The sequence below is a fragment of the Heptranchias perlo genome, chromosome 25 (genome assembly GCF_035084215.1).
Source record: "Heptranchias perlo isolate sHepPer1 chromosome 25, sHepPer1.hap1, whole genome shotgun sequence".
NCBI classification, from domain to species: domain Eukaryota; kingdom Metazoa; phylum Chordata; class Chondrichthyes; order Hexanchiformes; family Hexanchidae; genus Heptranchias; species Heptranchias perlo.
The window spans coordinates 29,533,490-29,546,376 of record NC_090349.1 but is presented as its reverse complement, the minus strand read 5'-3'; the positions used below and the strand labels follow the sequence as shown (position 1 = coordinate 29,546,376).

The following is a 12,887-nucleotide window of genomic DNA, read 5'->3' as shown; positions in this document are numbered from 1 at the left end:
CATACCCATTACACATCAGTGTCATAGTGCGTGTCACACACACTATGACACTGATGTGTAATGGGTATGCACAGGACACAATTCCTAATACACCAACAAATCAAAACTGGATAGGGAATGTACCAATGAACAAGTAGTAAATGGAAACAAAAAGTACAACATTAGGGAGGAGCAAGGAGGTACAAAAAAGGCCAATCAAGGATCAGTAGTCAGAAAACAGTTATCAAAAATACAATTAGCAAGGAATAAATGGGAACCAATGGAATCATTCAAAATGTTTTTTGAAAAGTTTTAGTTACTATCTTTTTTTCAGCTAGCTAATTACATACAGATAACAAATGCAATTTGCAACATAATAAACATAAAAACTTTTGTGAAAATTGTCTAAGTTCTGTTGAAAATGCATCTAATAAGTTTCCCCCTCCCCCGGCCTATTTACTTCCAGGGGCCTGGGCTTGGGCTTTGCTCCACTGCTGGATCTTTACCTCCTTGTTTTATTTCTCAGTCTCCACGCACAGTGCTCCTCACTACTGCAAAGGAAACTCATTTGTTTTCTGACTCGCCCCAAGTTTAATCTGGGCGATGAGCTACTCTTGCTATCCTCATTCTGCTGATACTGTGAGGCAGCTGCTGATATGGCTTTTACTGGCCAGAGAAGCAACTTCTCTCATTGATCCAATATGATGGGGGTGGGGGGGGGGAGTGGGGTGGTAGATGAGGGGGGGTTTGGTGACGTGGGCATATTTTTAAATTTCACATTGGGCATTTTTTCATTTATTACATTTTTCAGTTTATTATTTGGTTGACAGGACAATACAGTGTGAACAAAGAACCCAAGCTGAGCTGAGCCATCCCATAAGAATCTTTAAAGATGAGTATGCACGGTGATGCCAACCATCAGTGAGGATACACCCTTAAGGATCAATAACCAGGGGGCACAGATTTAAAGTAATTGGTAGAAGGATTAGAAGGGAGCTGAGGAAAATTATTTTCATCCAGAGAGTGGTAGGGGTCTGGAACTCACTACCTGAAAGGATAGTAGAGGCAGAAACCCTCATCACATTTAAAAAGTACTTGGATATACACTTGAAGCGCCATAACCTACAAGGCTACGGACCAAGTGCTGGAAAGTGGGATTAGGCTGGATAGTTCTTTTTCGACCAACACAGACATTATGAGCTGATTGGCCTCCTTCTATGCCCTAAATTTTTCTATGTTTCTAGCCTACACTTACTCATTCCCTACACACGGTGGCTGCCTATACATGACAGTTGATGAGGCAGCATGTTAGCTTGGGCATTAACTGTGATAATGATGAGATTTCCAAATTCTCAATTGTTCTTTGTTTCTTTCTCTCTTGCCAGTTCCACTGTTACATTGGTCTCACTGCTATCCTGGGAATAAGCGGATGCTTTCCCAAGTCTCATGATGATGAGTGACTGGCTTCTAAATTATTTCAGCCTTCATTCACATAAAACTCCAATACAGGGAGGCCAGCATGTTCAAGGCCTTTTATTGTTTGTTTTACAAGTGAATAAATGTGCAGAAGGGTGCAACTTTTTTCCCCCTGTGGATGTGAATGAGTGGGCTGGTTAGCTGCAGTAAGCTGGAGTTTAGCACTGCCATAGCAGAGTATGCTATTGGATAGAGGCCAGTTTTTTCCCTGGTCGAGATTGGTCAAGGCACTGGCTCTGCACAGCACTGCCCGAGGCACACTTCATTTTGCAAATTTAAAAAAAATCTTCAAACACAAAATATAACAAACTTGGTGTTTGTATAACCAAATCTTATATAACATACTACAAAAAATCTATTTCACTGATTTGGTAAATCTAATAATATAAAAATCCAATTTTTTTAGAACATTCTGAGAGTTGTAGACTACAAAGGTTTAACTTTTTTTTAATATCATACGTGAGGTCATCATACTGATGTTGCACAGCAAATTTCCCTCTTGTGTTCCTAAGTAGATGTTCATAGAATGTTTACTTTGGTACTTTAAGCTATGCCTAATGTGGACTTGAAGATGAATTTGGCTATACATAAGAAGCCTCAATTTCATGCTGTGCTTAGGAGCAAATCAATCCTGGCTGCCTATTCACTGGTGGTGGAATACAAATTCAGCCCCCCGCTTTAAAGTATTAAAAGGTACCTTTTCTTAGGCAAATCGTTCAGAATCCATTTTCAAAGAATTGGAATAATAAATTGGACTGGTTAAAAATTCATTGCTATGACGATTCTTAAGATCTGTATCTGTCACATTCATTCTTACTGCACAAGATGATAATACTAATCCTTAACGATAATGATTGGGACTATTTTTTAAAGGTTTGAATCATGGCTTTGTATTTTTCTCCTATAATGATAATCAGATAACTCACAAAACGGAAGAATCCTTATTAGATGTTAGCTGTGGCTCAGTGGCAGTACTCTTGCCTCTGAGTCAGAAGGTTGTGGGTTTCAAGTCCCACTCCAGAGACTTGAGCACAACATCTAGAGTGTTGGAGGTGCCATCTTACATATGAAGCATTAAACCGAGGCCCCACCTGCCCTCTCAGGTGGATGTAAATGATTCCATTGCACTATTTCAAAGAAGAGCAGGGGTTATTCTCCTCGGTGTCCTGGCCAATATTTATCCCTGAACCAACATCACAAAAAAATTGTCTGGTCATTATCTCATTGCTGTTTGTGGGACCTTCCTGTGTGCAAATGGGCTGCCATGTTTCCTACATTACAACAGTGACTACACTTCAAAAATACTTCACTGGCTGTAAAACACTTTGGGATGTCCTGAGATCATGAAAGGTGCTATAAGTCTTTCTTTCAACATTTGACTATCATGTTTACAAAATGATGTCAAATATTACAGGACTGTTTCCACTGCATCAGCCTCCTTTATAGGCCATGTAAGCAGCATTCGATAAAATACTTATAAAAGCATCTAGAAGACATGTTAAATCACTTTCCAAAAATATCTGCTGTTGTTAAATATTTGGCAGATTGCTCACCTCTACATACAGCAGACATTGTTCTGTGACTTTATATAAACCAATATTCATTCGTCCAATCAAGGAAAATCAAGATTCGGGCTCTTTTAAAGAAACTAAGTGAATCTCTACATTTTTATAAGCATTACAGTAACACTTTCTTCTTATTTTGTCTTTGAAACACATGCATTAAAACAAGTCTCTTAAGAAATTAAATTTCAGCATCTTTTAGTCTGTTATTATCAAATTATTAGTTCTTTGGACTAAAGATTAAGTGGAAAATAAGGCTCATTCCTGTGATTTACAGGAAGAAACTCTGTTCAACATGAATCTAAATGCTTGATTTTGTTTACTGTTAAAAAAATTGAGGGTATTTAAAAACACAATAGTAATACAGTACTACCAACAAATCCACAGGTTACCCATCAAATGAAAATGGCAGGAATTATAGAATCTTACAGCACAGAAGGCCATTCCGACCATTGTGCCGGCTCTTTGAAAGAGCTATCCAATTAGTTCACTCCCCTCCTCTTTTCATAGCCGTGCAATTTTTTCCCCTTCAAGTGCTAATTCAATTCCCTTTTGAAAGTTACTGATGAATCTGCTTCCACCACTCTTTCAGGCAGTGCAATCCATATCATAACTCGTGTAAAAAAATTCTCATTTCCCCTCTGGTTCTTTTGCCAATTACTTCAAATCTGTGTCCTTTGTTTACCAGCCCTCCTGCCAGTGGAAAGTTTTTCCTTATTTACTCCAACAAAACAATAATTTTGAACACCTCTATTAAATCTCCCCTTAACCTTCTCTACTCTAAGGAGAACAATCCCAGCTTCTCTAGTCTCCACATAACTGAAGCCCCTCATCCCTGGTACCATTCTGGTAAATCTCCTCTGCACACTCTCCAAGGCCTTGACATCCTTCTTAAAATGTGGTGCCCAGAATTGGACACAATACTCCAGCTGAGGCCTAACCAGTGATTTATAAAGATTTAGAATAACTTTCTTGCTTTTGTACTCTATGCCTCTATTTAAGAACATAATAGGAGCAGGAATAGGCCAAATGGCCCCTCGAGCCTGCTCTGCCATTCAACAAGATCATGGCTGATCTTCTACTTCAGTTCCACTACCTTACAACACCCTATCCCCATATCCCTTAGTGTCCAAATATCCATCAATCTTAGTCTTGAATATACTCCACAAATGAGCATCCACACCCCTCTGGGGTAGAGAATTCCAAAGATTCATAACCCACTAAGTGAAGAAATTTTTCTTCATCTGTCCTAAATGGCCGACCCTTTATCTTGAGACTACGACCCATAGTTTTAGACTCTCCAGCCAGGGTAAACAGCCTCTCAGCATCTACCCTGTCAAGCCCTCTAAGAATCTTATATGTTTCAATGAGATTATCTCTCATTCTTCTAAACTCCAGAGAGTATAGGCCCATTCTACTCAATCTCTCCTCATAGGACAACCCACTCATCCTAGGAATCAATCTAGTAAACCTTCGTTGCACTGCCTCTAAGGCAAGTATATGCTTCCTTAGGTAAGAACAGCAAAACTATACACAGTACGCCAGGTGTGGTCTCACCAGAGCCCTTTTTAATTGCAGCAAGATTTCCTTACTCTTATAGTCCAATCCCCTTGCAATAAAGGCTAACATAACATTTGCCTTCTTAATTGCTTGCTGTACCTGCATGTTAACTTTCTGTGTTTTGTGTATAAGGACACTCAAATCCCTCTGACTACCAACATTTCTTAGTCTCTCACCTTCTAAAAGTATTCTGCTTTTCTATACTTCCTACCAAAGTGGATAATTTCACATTGCCTCACATTATACTCCATCTGCCAAGGGTTCCATATGCTTTTTGTAAGACTTATCAACTTGTTCAGCCACCTTCAAAAATTTGTGTACAAAAAGCCCCAGGTCTCTGTTCCTGCATCCCCTTCAAAATTGTACCATTTAGGTTATGTATCATTTTTGTTTTTAATTATGTGAGGTATGCGTAATCACAGAATGCAATGGGTGCTACCTTATTAATGCCTGAGGGTGATAAGTCTTAAAAAAGCATATGGAACCCTTGGGCAGATGGAGTATAATGTGAGGCAATGTGAAATTATCCACTTTGGTAGGAAGTATAGAAAAGCAGAATACTTTTTGGAAGATGAGAGACTAAGAAATGTACAATACACACCTACCAAATTGCACATCTTAGTGGTTAAATGTGAGGAAACAGTGGTATGGAGATTGCTTAGAATTAGATTGAAAGTCCTTGGAGAACTATCTGAAGGTTAACTTTGATATAAACTGCAGTGAAAATAGAAGATCCACCAATTCCTTTAGGGTAAATTTGTAATATCAGAAAGTAGGACAATTCATAACCAAAATTATTTGCACACCAGCATGCCAAAGGATTGGTTCCATAGGACACAAACAGCTGGGGCAATACCTGCTAATGTAAACATAAGAGTTTCAGAACCTCTATTCATTTTGCAGCCACATGGAGTAGAACAAAGATATAGCACTAATTTCTTTGGGAAATAAATCCTACATTTTGCAGGAATTTCATAGTCAATCTCTGCTAAGCAAGAAAGGACAACTCAGTTGCTCGGGCACAGTGAGTAGTGTGGTCAAGACAGTAGCCCAAAATGCAAACCTTTTCAATGGTAGAAATGCTACTTCAAGATTGTAGATAAAACCTTGGCTCACAAAATAAAATTCTAATCCAATTTCTAGTAAAATCAGAAACACTAACTTCACTATGCATATGATAAACACCATGTGGCAGGTCTATGTTCAAAAATAACAAAGAAACTTAATTTAAAAAACTAATCGTGGAAATGGTTCTGACCAGTTTCTTCAAAATCAAATCTTAATCCTAGGTAGGATAAATATTGTCATTTCTCTCACCTCCCTACCCCCCCCCCCAAACAATTAGTTCACTAATTACAACACAAGTTGTTCCCTGGAAGGATGGCACACCAAATACTGGCTGGCTGATATGCCTGCTACATTTAGCAAGTTTAGGCAGAGCTCCTAGTCCATAATTTGAGCACAAGGGGTAAGGGTGGAATATTACACATCTGATTTATAGTTGTAGTCCTGCCTTCAGCAGATGAACTTCTTCCATTGGTACAAGTCCAGAATCTTCTAGATGCCCAAGTGTTTCAACTAACCAGGAGGGTATTTTATTTTGTTAGGCTTGGGGAGTCCAACCTTTGACTTTATGGGCCAAAGATAAATTAATGGAACATGAATTTAAAGTTTATCTACCAATGACGCTATAGCACCAAGAATAGTTTTTCCCATACCAAGTCAAATACTTCAAACAGGACAAACTAGTGACTAAGAAATACAAGCACAAATAGACCTGAGTCTCAATGCTTCAGGGGCATTGCTAGGGGCAGTTAATATTTGATCAGTTTAGAAACCTGTGTGCTTGGCTGCTCCTCTCAATTGCAATTTTGCAGTTCTCTTTTGCATATCTTCCATCCAACAGCCATTGCTGCCTGTACAAAGTCTGGATGGGTTGACCAGTACCCACAGCCAGTGGCACATTGTCTCAATTGGCAAACCACCAGTTCAGGTCATAATTTAGGCCAATTCTCCAGTGTAACTTTAGATGAGACATGAGCCCAGTGTTCTGTCTGCCTGTGCCAATGGTTCAGATGCATGTTAAAAATCCCATGGCACCACTTGGAAAAAAAGCATGATTTTTGCAATTGCCAACATTTCTCCCTCAAACCCACACAAAGGATTCTTGGTTATTCATCTTTAACCGAAATACTACGGTCAGGTTTTCCTTGGGTATTAAAGGGTCATTATATTGGACCATGGTTTCCTTTTATCAAATCTCATGAACAATCATAGCTGTAAGAAATGGAGGGAACTCTAGTATCTGCTGTTCCAGATTGACAAGTGCTATAGGCTACTTGGCCTGGTTCCTGCAATATAAATTCAATAACTGGATGTTCTGGAAGATTACCATGACATTTCTCTCTGGCTGGTTCATGTGTCATTAGTGATCTTGGGCTATTTCCTGTTTTCCCTAAAGGGGGCATTCGTAGGATGTTCCATAGGCTGAAAAAGTTTTGAGCAGCAACATCTGAGGCAACAGTACTAGATGTTGAAGTGAAGGTAAAAGGTAGGGGGGGGGGAAAAAAAGCTAATCACAAGGATTTGGACAGAATACCACAAGAATTTGCTGTGGCCAATTTCTTCAACAGCAGCACTACTCTAATTGTTCAGTGTTCAAAACAAATAAGTGTCCAACTGCACATTCTGGGTCCACACCCATTCAAGATCTAAAAGGAAATAGATGTCACCAGACTGAGATGGGGCTGTGGGCAAGGATTACTTGCAACTTTAAGACCATTTGCCGATTAATCTGGACTTCAAGTATGTCAGTGACCAGCTTGCAAAAGGGTTAAACTGTTATCACCTCATGAAGAATGCTGCATGGGCATGATTAATAGCATTACAATCCTATTTTCCAGGCTTAACCTGGATTCCATCTGGAGGTTACAATATTGACAACTACCTCTTGTTTGTGTGGCTCACAATAAGGCCCCCATGAAAATTATTTTGTGCTGAATGTAGCTTTGATTTTTCTTGATAATAAACCCATTCTTTGTAAAAAGCACTAAGAACTAGTGGGCAGATTCACCATTTACAAGTAGATCCTGGAGAAGCGCTCTTCTGCAGCCAGTTTTAAGATAATTAATCCTGTAAGTGTCTTATCTTGTGCCAATGTTTTTTTTAAGCTTAAGAGTTATTGAACACTTTCAAGCAGGATTCCTAATCTGAAACACTGATGGCAGAAGATAAAACTAAGCAAACTTAAGATCTTGAAATGAGCTGGTATCAAGCAAAGGCAGAGATTGAATTAAATGGAACCAACTTGCAGAAAGTAGGCCAATAATAAAAAGGTATGAAAAATAAAGCACTTATTGGCTGAGAAGATGGCGGTGAGCAACTATAATTCCCTCCTCCTGTTTTTTTTTGTGGGTGGGTGGGAAGGGGGAGGAGAAAAACCTCTAACTGCAAATGGGGAATGATCACTGTTGAGCAAAATTCTATTAATGTAAAAAAAGGCACATTTCTAGGCAAGGGAAACTGAGCCATAATAAAAGTCTCAATAAATTAAGTCAGTGCATCATTTTGTGAACCAAGTGCTATTATGATCACAGCATTAAAATTAAACTGGACTATTCTGTAATGCACACTTCTAATTAGAGGCAGACTAGTTCTGCAACAATTGTATAAGCTCAACGCATTGCTAAGGAATTGAAGTTGATTTTTTATTACTTATGCAAAGTTAGCTAAGACAATGCAGGCCAAGGCTGAATTCAGAAACATAACAGTACACATTACTGAACTAATCACACCTCAGCCAATAAAGAAAAACTTTATTAATCAAGTTTAATCACTTAGAAAAATAACAGCAATACAGAACTCTAATGGTGTGTGTGTGTGTGGTTGGGTGGTTTGGAAATGGATCCAGACAGTCAACTTCATATACTTTGTGCCTAGACTACGTGTGGCAAGCATTATTCACAATCATAATGCACATCACCTTTATTATACAACATTCTGCAAATGTAACTGTAAAATTCATAGGCTTTTAAGCAATATTCAACAAATTGTTGTGAAAGGAGAATTTAAACAGTACACCTATGAAGCTCAATCTTACAAATCTCAATGTTCCAATAGGCCGTTTACCATAACAAATTTTTTTTTCTTTAGATGTTACTTTAAACATACAGTCTCCGTTACGGCAGGCAGAGTTTCAAATAGTGACTTAAACAATGGTTGATGTGCACCATTTCTGACCAGAGTGAATCCATAGTTAATTTTGCAACACTGAGTTATCAAGCACTGGAATGTCAAATATTTATTGAAATGACAAGTTACCAGTCCATATCTCACTACTGACAAGTTAATATTTCAGATAAAGAAACTAAAAATTGGTATAGCTAGATTTAAAAGATAGAGCACAATTTGTCAAATGTGTCAGAATATGCCCACATCAATACTCGAGTCAAAAGTAAACCTGAATGCTCAACACCATTACTAGTTTTCACAGGTCAAATGTACAGAATACCTGGAGTCAGCAAGACTGACCACTGAAAAGCAGCATTGTATGAAGAATTAACATGGCTACAATGTTGTGTTAATCACTGAAAATCAGTGATTAAATATGCTTACGTGACCTATAGATCTGGGTACTCCACAACTCAAAATATTAAATGCTTTCACATCATGCATTAATCAACTGTAAGCATTTCATTTAGCCACCAAAGTTCTTTCAAATAAACAAAGTTGCTCATTTTGAGGGGTCAGGGATGTCAGGAATTATCCAGTGTACTTTTGGATTTTCTATAGTAATAACTGCACATGGAATTTGTAAAGAGACTCGTGCAACGATTTTTTGTTAATAGCTGTTGAACTTTTTAATTAAGCCGCAGAAGCTCAGTTCAGTGTCATTCAAAACTTTGCAACTTGTGTACTTACTTCCACCACTCTGGAACGCTATTTCAAGTTACTATCAGCAGAACTTCAGGAAGCCACACTAAACAGAGCGACTCAGCTTTTTATTGCAGTATCACCATAGTATAAACAGAACAAAAGCTATGCACTGTACATTTTTGTTTTGCATGCTCTTCAGGATCTCGTTCACATCATTACATTCACCTTGACAAAAGTAAAAATTAAGCAAAAAGTCACCCTAACATGAAATTTACTTCCTGACTCGGCTATATCCACTGAAAAACTAATACAATACCGAAATATTGCCGTAATGTTGTTGCAAACAACATTATAAATACGGAATTACAAATTTAAAACATTTTTAAAAAATATTTGTTGTAGTAAACAGAAAACCAGATGGGTCATCTACTTCAATATGGTCTCTCCCGACGGTCCTGGCGACGGTCACCCCTAAAAAGAAGAGAGGCCATTAGAAATGCATTCAAAAAAAGCTTGAAGAATTGAGCTACAAGTGTTTACAGCAGTCCTTCCACAGCAGATTAACGGAGTAGTCTTCAGTAAAAAGGAAAAAAGTTCTAATTCAACAGACTGCACAGCTGAAGGTTGAGTGTTCAAACAGAACACATTTATATAAGCATAAATACACAAAAGCTCTAGCATTTCTAAAACTATTTTAAATATTGGTTAACTTACTTCCTATCCATTTTTCCTGGTCCACCTCTTCCACCTCTGAAACCCATTAGCTCTCCCATGGGGGGACCACCAAGCATGCCTCTTCCACCTCTAAAGCCACCACGCTCACCGCCACGTCCACCTCGGAAACCACCACGGTCCCCACCTCGAACTCCTCGGAAACCACCACGATCCATACCGCGGCCACCTCTCATCATGGGGCCACCCCTACCACGATCACCTGTAAAATCAAATCAGACCAAAATGTTCTTTGTGAAAGATCTTGAAAGTTCTCTCTACATACAACTCTGGGGGGAGAGGAAGAGGAGGAAATATTCCTTTCAGACAATCTTCAGAAATGGGATTAAAATTAGTAGCATAGAAGCTTCTATTTTTGAATCCAGATGTGCTGAAAGCAAGTTGTATTTTTTTTTAAATGCTACACAAAAGACAAGTTCAGACTCTAGTGTTACAGTAAATACTGGGTCAGAAACCTCCCATTGACAGAATACTGATTTTTAAAAAAATTCGTTCATGGGATGTGGGCGTCGCTGGCGAGGCCAGCATTTATTGCCCATCCCCAATTGCCCTTGAGGTGGTGGTGGTGAGCAGCCTTCTTGAACTGCTGCAGTCCGTGTGGTGAAGGTTCTCCCACATTGCTGTCAGGTAGGGAGTTCCAGGAATGTGACCCAGTGACAATGAAGGAATGGCGATAAATTTCCAAGTCAGGATGATGTGTGACTTGGAGGGGAACGTGCAGGTGGTGTTGTTCCCGTGTCCCTGCTGCTCTTGTCCTTCTAGGTGGTAGTGGTCGTGGGTTTGGGAGGTGCTGTCGAAGAAGCCTTGGCGAGTTGCTGCGCCGGTGGTGGACAATTAAACAACTAACAGGAGGAGGAGGATCTGCAAACATCTCCATCTTCAATGATGGCAGAGTCCAGCACGTGAGTGCAAAAGACAAGGCTGAAGCGTTTGCAACCATCTTCAGCCAGAAGTGCCGAGTGGATGATCCATCTCAGCCTCCTCCCGATATCCCCACCATTACAGCAGCCAGTCTTCAGCCAATTCGATTCACTCCATGTGATATCAAGAAACGGCTGAGTGCACTGGATACAGCAAAGGCTATGGGCCCCGACAACATCCCGGCTGTAGTGCTGAAGACTTGTGCTCCAGAACTAGCTGTTGTTCCAGAACAGCTACAACACTGGCATCTACTCGACAACGTGGAAAATTGCCCAGGTATGTCCTGTCCACAAAAAGCAGGACAAATCCAATCCAGCCAATTACCGCCCCATCAGTCTACTCTCAATCATCAGCAAAGTGATGGAAGGTGTCGTCGACAGTGCTATCAAGCGGCACTTACTCACCAATAACCTGCTCACCGATGCTCAGTTTGGGTTCCGCCAGGACCACTCTGCTCCAGACCTCATTACAGCCCTGGTCCAAACATGGACAAAGGAGCTGAATTCCAGAGGTGAGGAGAGAGTGACTGCCCTTGTCATCAAGGCAGCATTTGACCAAGTGTGGCATCAAGGAGCCTGAGTAAAATTGAAGTCAATGGGAATCAGGGGGAAAACTCTCCAGTGGCACCTTTTTATTTAATTTGTTCATGGGATGTGGGTGTTGCTGGCGAGGCCGGCATTTATCGCCCATCCCTAATTGCCCTTGAGAAGGTGGTGGCGAGCTGCCTTCTTGAACCACTGCAGCCCATCTGAAGGTTCTCCCACAGTGCTGTTAGGGAGTTCCAGGATTTTGACCCAGCGACGATGAAGGACCGGCGATATATTTCCAAATCGGGATGGTGTGTGACTTGGAGGGGAACATTCAGATGGTGTTCCCATGTGCCTGCTGCCCTTGTCCTTCTAGGTGGTAGAGGTCGTAGGTTTGGGAGGTGCTGTTGAAGAGGCCTTGGCGAGTTGCTGCAGTGCATCCTGTGGATGGTACACACTGCAGCCACTGTGCGCTGGTGGTGAAGGGAGTGAATGTTTCGGGTGGTGGATGGGGTGCCAATCAAGCGGGCTGCTTTGTCCAGGATGGTGTCAAGCTCCTTGAGTGTTGTTGGAGCTGCACTCATCCAGGCAAGTGGAGAGTATTCCATCACACTCCTGACTTGTGCCTTGTAGATGGTGGAAAGGCTTTGGGGAGTCAGGTGGTGAGTAACTCGCCGCAGAATACCCAGCCTCTGACCGGCTCTTGTAGCCAGTGTTTATATGGCTGGTCCAGTTAAGTTTCTGGTCAACGGTGACCCCCAGGATGTTGATGGTGGGGGAATTCAGCGATGGTAATGTCGTTGAATGTCAAGGGGAGGTGGTTAGACACTCTCGTTGGAGATGGTCATTGCCTGGGGTGAATGTTACTTGCCACATATAAGCCCAAGCCTGGATGTTGTCCAGGTCTTGCTGCATGCGGGCTCGGACTGCTTCATTATTTGAGGGGTTGCGAATGGAACTGAACACTGTGCAATCATCAGTGAACATCCCCTTTTCTGACCTTATGATGGAGGGAAGGTCATTGATGAAGCAGCTGAAGATGGTTGGGCCTAGGACACTGCCCTGAGGAACTCCTGCAGCAATGTCCTGGGGCTGAGATGATTGGCCTCCAACAACCACTACCATCTTCCTTTGTGCTCGGTATGACTCCAGCCAGTGGAGAGTTTTCCCCGATTCCTATTGACTTCAATTGACTGATGCCAACTAATGCTTGCAATACAGCACCAAGAGATGTAAAATGCATATCACCCACCTT

The 12,887-nt window shown here is 40.8% G+C and overlaps 1 protein-coding gene across 1 annotated transcript in view; it reads right to left on the bottom strand.

Annotated features, from left to right (window-relative positions):
* Window positions 1-8,375: 8,375 nt before the first annotated feature.
* Window positions 8,376-12,887, bottom strand: part of LOC137342170 (RNA-binding protein EWS-like) — a 30,863-nt gene continuing 26,351 nt past the window's right edge. Inside the window, exons 16-17 of the mRNA XM_068005904.1 lie at window positions 10,167-10,386; window positions 8,376-9,923 (exon numbers count right to left, since the gene is read on the bottom strand). Of these exons, the coding sequence (XP_067862005.1) occupies window positions 9,884-9,923; window positions 10,167-10,386 (260 nt within the window). The 3' untranslated portion in view covers window positions 8,376-9,883. The remainder of the gene's footprint in view (window positions 9,924-10,166; window positions 10,387-12,887) is intronic.